Source organism: Adiantum capillus-veneris, chromosome 27, assembly GCF_014529385.1.
Source record: "Adiantum capillus-veneris isolate H3 chromosome 27, ASM1452938v2, whole genome shotgun sequence".
Classification (NCBI taxonomy): Eukaryota; Viridiplantae; Streptophyta; class Polypodiopsida; order Polypodiales; family Pteridaceae; genus Adiantum; species Adiantum capillus-veneris.
The window spans coordinates 17,246,154-17,255,270 of NC_140957.1; the positions used below are offsets into that span (position 1 = coordinate 17,246,154).

At 42.6% G+C, this 9,117-nt stretch overlaps 1 protein-coding gene across 2 annotated transcripts; it reads right to left on the minus strand.

The window, feature by feature from the left end:
* Window positions 1-1,050: 1,050 nt before the first annotated feature.
* Window positions 1,051-8,424, minus strand: LOC147421569 (uncharacterized). 2 transcript variants are annotated; one of them, XM_086502470.1, is made up of 12 exons: window positions 7,260-8,424; window positions 7,063-7,158; window positions 5,024-5,134; window positions 4,842-4,919; window positions 4,639-4,755; window positions 3,941-4,486; window positions 3,428-3,837; window positions 3,249-3,348; window positions 3,118-3,177; window positions 2,898-2,981; window positions 2,653-2,772; window positions 1,051-2,009 (listed from the first exon to the last, which is right to left on the minus strand). In XM_086502470.1, exons 2-12 carry the CDS (start codon window positions 7,090-7,092, stop codon window positions 1,701-1,703), a joined length of 1,965 nt encoding a protein of 654 aa, XP_086358596.1. In that variant the 5' UTR covers window positions 7,093-7,158; window positions 7,260-8,424; the 3' UTR covers window positions 1,051-1,700. The 2 variants fall into 2 exon arrangements, with proteins under 2 accessions (XP_086358596.1, XP_086358597.1); XM_086502471.1 differs by lacking the exons at window positions 7,063-7,158; window positions 7,260-8,424 and adding an exon at window positions 6,355-6,910.
* Between the last annotated feature and the right edge of the window lie 693 nt (window positions 8,425-9,117).

Consider the following 9,117-nt stretch of genomic DNA (forward strand, 5'->3'; position numbering starts at 1 on the left):
AGGTCTTGGGTCTGAGAACGGGGATAATTAAAGTTGTGTTTGCTAAGTGTTTTGCTTAGTGCATGAAGCTTTCATCTTCATTGCACTAGCTAGTCTTGAAGGAACACAAAAAATTGTATTGTACAATGTCTCTCTTGATGGGAGAAACGATAATACAAAGCCTTTTGGAGGGGGGACCGGCTCCATGCAAATCCGGTCCTCAACTGTTATCAATAGCTTAATCTCTCTTTTGAAAATATTGTTGATGCTATCTAACTAGGCGTTATGCTTTTTGTTGCTCTCTCCACCCAAGCACTCTTATAATTCTCATTAAGAATCTATTCTAATGAAATGCCCACTATGTTCATGCTAATTTTCGCTTCACATAAGTTTTTAGACCATTAAATGTTACACGTTCATCATACAAGTATCCTCTGCTCTGCACCTTTGTTTTCCATCTGAAATCTCACATACAGTTTCGGACTTTTGGAGTTCCTTAACCACTACAGTCTCTGTTTGAAATCTTCAATTGGGTTAGATTTTGGGTTATGTGGACCATATGGCACCAACATAACTCTCTAATATTTCATGCATTGGAAATTGATCCGTTTCCTTACTTCAAGATTTCGCTTCATTAAAGCCTTGCATTATGCTTAGGATGTGGGAGATATCTCTCTTTAAGCCTAAAGGATTTTCTTTGATTGTTTCTAGCTTTCGGAGCATTACAATGCTCCAGCTTTTGAACTTCTTAACTGTGGGTTTTCCTCGATTAAAGGTTTCCCACTTGTAAATTATATCATGATTTACAAAAAAAAAACGTGTGCGCACGCGCGCATGTGTGCAGGTGCGACCTGCTCTTCGAAGATGCATTACTAAAGAGCAAGCAATGCTCAACACAAATGTTACTCACCTTCTACATACGTTTGATGAAAGGGATTAAACCACCGATTAAATGCATAAACCCACCATTCAACAGGTGCATGTAAGCAGACAACGACATTGTATGTTCATTTTTGCTATGTACATGTTAATCTATATAAATACACCCACGAGGAGAGAGATGGCGGTCAGTAGAGCTTTCCAATGAGCCTAAACATTAAACAAATCTGGGTTTGACAGAGTGTTTCATCCCAATGAAGAGCTCAGATCTCCGAAATTAGCTGGATGTGAACTGAATGTGTGAAATGCAGGAAATGGAAATAGGTAAGATGTAATAAAAAGCTTTGTGAATAGCATACTAGTCAAATGTCTACTTCAATTGGGTTCATTTGGGCTGCCGAAGATAGCTTTGGCTTATTTGCTAATGACAACAAAGTTTACTTCTGAAGACACCTCAAATTTCCTTGATTGGTGTTCTTCAGGACTCTCGGTGTGGATCACATAACTAAAGTAAATACACTTATTGTACCTCAGGCTACATTGTCGCCATGGTACAGTGACTTGACAATTTAGAATAAGGAATTTCTAAATGCATGAGGTTAGCTAGCAACATTATGGCTTTCTATATAACATGTTTATAATGGTACATTGAACGGAGGCATTGCACGGAGCAATGTTTAGTACTGGGCAGGCTGGGCTGGTATTTGCATGGGCTACTCACGCATGCGTGTTACCTTGAGGCATTCACCAGCATGTTGTTCAGCGTGCAAAAAATGCAGATTGAAAAAATAAATCCCTTCGACGTCCTCATGCCATAAATCACTCAGATGCCTTCCAAATTGTTACGACATCTGCAATGCCAGTAGGTACCGGAAAGTAAAATCGTAGGGCATGACTTGGACCAGCTCTGCCATTTCTTTCCCTTGTCGGTTGGCTAAACATTTTTGTATGGACCTGCCAAGAGAAGCTGGTAACTGCAATGAGATCCAATCCATAAGAGACTCTGCATCTTTAGCAAAATCCCTCATGTACCAGTCCAGCATCTTTGGTATGCAAATTCCGGTCAATGTAACTCCTACTGCAGCTTGCAAATACTCCGCTTTGGCAATCTCCAACTCATTTTCAACCCCTAGGGGAGTATATATGCGCACCTGCAATCCACAAAAAAGAGTTAGTGAAAAGGAATTTTCTGTCACCACTTGATGTATTTGATGTACGGGCAACATCAGAGCGAGGTATTACAATATGAGCATTCCCTCTGTCACTCTTGCTCCCCACTCCCAAAACCCAAGAGTGACATAAGGGGAGTCGTGGGTTTGAGGCAGGAGTGCCTTCCCCCAAGTTACATCCTTTTTGACGCTTCCGCACACTTTCACGCTCTCAATACACAAGGTTCATGGAGCTTCGTGCTTATCTTCTGGATGGTGACGATGGTACGTATTCTAAGTCCCTCCTCTATGAGTTAGGCAGAAGGGCCTCAAGTAGACTTCACTCAAGCTCTTGAGACTCGAGCTCAAGATGCAGGCACTTCTGGCTTTCAACGTACAGTTCCCTTAAAGTCTCCTTTAGCCACATACCACTTGGCATAGAGTGTGGCATTACTATTTGAAGACTCCCTTGTCAATCCCACTCCTTACTCTGTATCCCCCAAACCTCCACTCTCCCCCCTCAAAGGACCAAAATTTGCACAAACAGTTGCATTAAAATAACAAACAGATAAAAGAACATGCACACAATTCATGAGAGCCACAACCAACGTCCTCAACAAAATACTAGAATTTTAGAATGTGTTACCGCAGGGGATGACCAGCTGCCACAACACAGAGCAAAGCTGACCAAGGGTTCTGGCCATTCGAGCCCATATGAGCAACGCATCCATGCCTCCGTGTCTCGATTCCACTTCTTCCATGAAGTCTGTGAATAAAATTGGTTAGATTCGGTGTGAACTTTGAGCTAAAATAAACATAGTTAAATCTCAAAACAAGCTGTTTGAAAGGAAATCTTGAACCATAAAACATCAATGATCGTGGAAAAATCACCTCAACAGAGTCACAGGGAAGTCTCAATATGAAATGCTCTATGGCTAGGGCACTGAGAACATGGCCTCCAACATTAATGACTGCCTGCACATAAGAGAAGGTTGTACATTCCAGGGAAAATGAGTTAGCCGAGGAGAAGAATTCCATTCTCTCTAGTAGCTACTGGAGGCTAAACTAATTCTGACAGGAAATAAAACAAGAGAATAAAAATCTCTCTCACCTTACGCATCAAGGCAACAACTTGATTTGGGTTATTTGGTATTCCATGCTCCAAAAACCCCTGCATAACGTAAAATTTTCAGGAACTATGGGGTGCAATAATGCACAATCAAAAACTTGGCTCTTACATACATGCATTATGCAAGCATTGTATATATTGATCCAGAAAGATAACTTTTGCTGGTGTGTAAGACCTCGCAAATCCACTACTTTCAATTTCTCCACTAAGCACCTGCATTGGCAGAGAGTATAAGCATCTAGACAGCAGTAGGACTTCTTGTACATGTCAAAGAAGGCACATCAAAGTTTACATGAGCTTCTTCAAGAGAGCTGCAGATCTTGGGATTTTGCTGTAATCAAGTGAGCCAGTTGATATTTCTTGATAGTACTGATATGGACCAATATCGGGGGATGCAAAACCCCCACATATCCTGTAGGGATCCACGAACTCTATCTCCTCGGTCACATTGGAAGAAGGGTTGTAACTAGTGGTGTTTCTGGATGTGAAACTCCAGATGCTTGAGACTGTGGAGCGCGATACTGTAGAGGCTGTCTCACAGTTCAACAGAGAGCCTTGTTTTGTTAATCTCAAGAATACACTTGACAAACACCACACCATCTCCTCTGACAGCAAATTTGGCTCCACAGTTTCTTTTATCTGATTAAACCGTGAACTAGCCACTTTTGGCGATTTATCCAATTTCCTTAGCATGCTGTCGAGCTGCTTATACAAAGTTTGAGGCAAGAGAAGTAATAAGTTGCAATTCAACACACACATCTTGTTGCACAGAGTAATATGTATGATGGTTGTTAAGAATACGTACCATCGCACCAGACCTCTGCACGTGGGTATGGTCCATCTTGTCTGGCATTTTGAGCTGATTCTCCTTCTCCAAGCTAATCTCTTGAGTCTTAATATTCTTGGCATGGCATGATGATGTTCCTCTTGGTGTCATTACCTCCTCAGATAACTCCAAAACATTACTGCAGCTTTGTTTAGAAGCAAATAAAGGGGGTTTTTGGCTTTTCAGCTTTTCGAGATTATTTGGTTTGTCATCTGCAACAGACCTTACCTTTGAGGTACACTCCTTCATTTTGCTCCCAACTACTGGAGGTAGGAGTCTTGCAATAACAGAATCTCTTCTTGATCTGACTTCATTTTGGAGACTTCGAATCTGTGGCGCACGTGTTGGACCAAGAGTGCAGTTATTCGTGGGCAGCTCCGACTCAGCACTTGGTTCAGTTGGCATCTTGGAAGCAGTTAGGTTAACTGCTTCATTGTACAGTTCTTGCCTCAATGCCACAATGCATTCCTCCAGACTTATAACCTCCTCTTCCAAAACAGCAACTTCCGCTAAAAGCTCCCTGACCTGACCAATGAGACAGGATAGTGAGAAATTTATAATATCATTATCATTTTTGCATATTTCTGCTTGAAACAAGCTTGATCACTCTTCAGATGAATCCTCATGTATGCAGAGCATAGAGCCAAACTATCTGACACAAGCAACACCTTGCAGACCTTTGAAGAAAGACCGGGAGAGAAACGTGGCAGCACTCCAAGAGTGCGTCTGAAAGCCCTTTCCAATGCTCTGCGTGTATCAACCTCGTGCCTCAGTTTCGTTCGCAAAGCCAGCACCTGCAAAGTGTGTACAGGTTTGTTTAAGGTCCACTACATTATAGAAAAATGCCAGAACTTTCTTAGCTTGGGTGCCAAAGAGGTACATCTTTTTCTAGTTGGATTCGATAATCTCGCCGAGCACATCGTTGAAAAGCACGTTCTGCTGCACTTAGCAAATTGCCCTTCATCACAGTACAAAGAAAAGGTCAGTGCACACAATCAAAGGAACGAACACATTACTAGTTATCAAAACAACAGCAAAAGTGAGTCTGAAGAGCAGCTTTACCTTCTTCTCAATTGTGTGTTTCCTAGCTGGCTGAAGAGATCTTCGATCCCAGTTTTGCATTGAACTTTTTGAGAGAGTAGCATGGGTACCAGAAACTAGCCACTTTTCAACCTGCCAGACGTCAAAACTTGAATAAGGTGACAGAAAGCTTTTCTGTTCATGAACAAGAAAGTAAAAAGTTTGGCAGGTGCTAATGTCTGAGAATGTGCATTTGTTTATTCAAAAAAAATAAGCATAAGCAAAAAGCACTTGAGGACCAAAATATGACAAGAACACTCTGTATACAAGTCAAAGAAAAGAAGAGTTTGTGTAGCATAAGCTTTAGCAATAGAAGTAGCGATCGTAAAGCGACATTGAATCTAAGAGAGAATTCAAAGCCTCCACTCCTAATATATGTCGCCTACCTGAAGTGCTAAGAGCAGACCTTCCACTGCTCACTAGTTTCCAGTGATACAAGCACATGGAAGATTTGTTGTTTTCATATGGTCACTGACCAACCCCAATGGTCAGATCTTATGAAAAGACTGATGAATCTTCTTGAACATTTGTCTTACTGCCCTTACTGTTCAACATTCTTGCTGACCCTCAAAATTTGCCCGACTTTCCTCAGAATGTATATGCAGCTTCTGCCAAGGAAGTCTGCACTTTCCAAGTCCAATAAAGGTCTACAATCGAAGTTTACACATTTACTTCTAAAATTTAATGAGTTGCGTGATGGTTCTAGTAGACGTCATTCCCTCCTTTCCTATTTTCATTAACGGTGAACAATTAATTGCTACAAAATCAACTCAGTAAGGGAGGTTTTAGAAATTCATCCACAAACCTTGGTACATGAAAAGAACAATCCAGGCTATACTGGCTAACGGGACAGCCATGATTAGGAATCAGACTATCATGGTGGGCACAACCTCTTAGACGGAGAGCCAAAGTTTGCACAGTTTGAGCATATTAAAACAGAATCTTCTCAAAAAGGTTGGAGAAATTAGTGAAGCGGAACTTGTCAAGTGAAACTTATCAGCCGAGTGGAAGCTTGCTCCATTACACTCAACAAGACTTTTATCAGCACACAATAGCACCCATTGTAGATGACACACATAGAAAAGAGGCCTCTTAAGTAGCCAAAAACACAAGCAACCATTGATGAAGTTCAGAAATCTGTGATGCTGAAGAGGGTATGGGGGAAGCTACAGGATCAAAGCTTGCCTTGGACCTACACAACAGATTCTTCCATAACTACAAAAAACTACTCTACCATACATAGATCATAAGGCATCAAAACAACTTCTACCTTGATCTGTTTAATAGGTTCCTATGAAAGCAAAAAGGCTTACTTATTGAACTAAGGAACTCTCTTCTATACTTGGCTTGACTTTCTGCAGCCAAAATCATACACTGAAGAACAATCTCAACTGCTGCAGGTGAGCTTCTAATAGCTGAGCTCGCTCCATACACATCCGTTTTATCCAGGAAAATTTGAGAATTATCAGCACATTGGTCGAGCTCGCTGTGCAAGCAAGGCACAGGAGATCAACAAAAACTTAGCATTGGTTTTTCAAGAGAAGAGCCGTGACCTTAGCAAATTACACTAAGTCAATCTTTCACCCTGTTTGCCTTGCCTTTGTTGCTACGGCTGGCCTACAAACTGAAATCTGATATGGTGTAAACTAGTTGACATCGTTAAGATCCCTTAAACAAATTCAGAAATAAATAAAGAACTGTTTCACAAGTGAGAAACATGTAACTACTAGATTGTTATTGTAAAAGGTTTAATGATGATCTTTGCAATGGGTGACAATGTTAACAAGGACCCGCAAGAATTGAGCCATTGAACGTCAAACGTAGAGCCAGTAATGTCTATGACATAACAGAAACATGTGATAAAAGGGGGTGATTGAATCAGACAGGTTCGCACATCAGGTATTCTAGAGAAAAAAATGTGCACCATTAATGGAAATTTTCCAAATCCTAAAGGCTGTCAAATTCTTGCTAGCAAAAAGATCAAAAAGTACAATTATGAAGACAGTAGGGTCAAATTGTACCTGTCGTGGGCCATGTGAACCCACCAGCATTGAACATGGCTATGGTTTCAATGGCTCTTGGATGTTTGCTGTGCAATGTCTGAAAGCCAGGATGTTCTGGTAAACAAAATAGGCAAAGCGCACCTGAGCCGTGAGCTGTGCATCGAAAGCGAAAGCAAGTTAACTTTTGGATGCAGAATGCTGAGGTTGTTGCATACCTGCAATGAACGCTAATAAAGCAGGAAAATTTGGAGTTGAGGAGGGGCTTGACACCCAATTGAGCAAGCCAACATACGGCTCTGAAAAGGCTCAGTAAGGAAGAATGTACATCCGACACGCTTGCATGCGTGTGCGCTCATCACGGGCTCTCTCTTACAGAATATGCCAGCACCATATACATGTTCGGAACATCAGGGCAGGTGATAAGATCATCCGTATACTTGAATGTTTGAGGTTGATTCACAAAAGGTAACTTAGGAGTGAGCACCCTGGCATTGAAGTGTGGGTGCGCATGCTCTCTCTCTCTCTCTCTCTCTCTCTCTCTCTCTCTCCACCATGTGTTAGTTGCAACTCTCATAAACAATCACAATGCCGTGTGATAGACTCTCTACTGCTTCATAGATTTCGCCTACTCCGTAATTCCATCCACCCGACGCCTTCGATCTGTGTGTGCACCCAGCAGCAATGGCGACTGGGAGAGGAAAAGGATCGAGGGTGGAGTGATGATGAGGTGAGCTAGTAGAGAGGTTGAGAGAGGCCCCAGGGCAGGTGGTTGTATTTTGCAAACGCTTGAATTCAAAACAGGACAAGGATGATCGCGAGCAACATTTAAGTGACGCAGTTGGGTTTGTAAAGGTTGTGGGCTCCGATTCCGACGAGAATCGAAGATCGAAGATCAGGAATCAGGAGAGGGAGAGGGAGGAAATTTGGGGGATTGGTAAAGTGGGCTGGAAAGACAGCGGGGTACAGAGAGAGAGAGAGAGAGAGAGAGAGAGAGAGAGAGAGAGAGGCGCAATATAATTCATCCGCGACGCCAACATGCAGAGCGCTCAAATTCACGAGGCCCCCATGAGAGTGCGTGCGCGCGCACACACATTATCACGGGGAAACCAGGGGGATTGAGGCCGGGCGAGCGAACAGGAAATACTCTCATCGACAGGGAAGGCTGGGGAGCTTGAGAACTTAGAAGTGAAGGATCAGTGGAAGAACAGGGCCATAGAGAAGGAGGAGCAGGGGCGGCACGGCCGAGTCCCGGCCCCCCTTCCTAGCTGAGCGCCCTAGCCTGGTTGCAGACTGTCTGCTGGCGTGGCGCGACTTGACACGTCCACACTCTTAGCTGGCCTGCCAATGATGGCAGCTCGGCCGCAGCTTCCGAAAATGAAACATCGGGAAATGACCCAAATTTGGCTCAGGCGCTATCTGTGTCGGCTCTAAATATGAACCCATTTTCAAAAACTCCTGTTACCGTTGAATCAAGGACCAGGCATCGACCATCTAATTCTACACTTTTTAAGTTTTTAAATGGAGAGTCCCCCTATTTCGAGGTGGTATCTTTAAGGTTCACGAGCGGGGCTTGCGTTCTTGTAGGCCCCGCTCTCTTGTAGGCGGTCCCAAATCGCGCTTGAAAGCATTGCTAACTCTTGAGGCTATCCCTCTAGGCTTGCTTGAATCGCCACTTACGTGATTGAACCACCCTCCACAAGTGCCTTTCGCCTCCCAAACTTGTCGTTGCCGATTCACAGCATGAAGTTTGAAATGTTACAAATGCCCACATTTTGAAAACACGTGGCAAGCTTTAAACTTAAATAAAAGCAATGCATAGCAATTTGCCTACTTGGAAGATGTACACTCATAGCCAGTTTCCTAGGCAACTATGGGGGCTTCCAATTTCAAGAGGCTCTCTAAGTTGAAGGTGCTTGTAGAGCTCCTATGGGAAGGTGCTCTTAGACAACAAGAAAAGAGAAGATATTTAAAGATGAATAGAAAGATCATCAATAAATTTATTGAGATTCATCCTTTAAGCTTTAGCTTTATCATGTGACTTTGACCTTTTTTTAATCCATAAATAGTTACCTC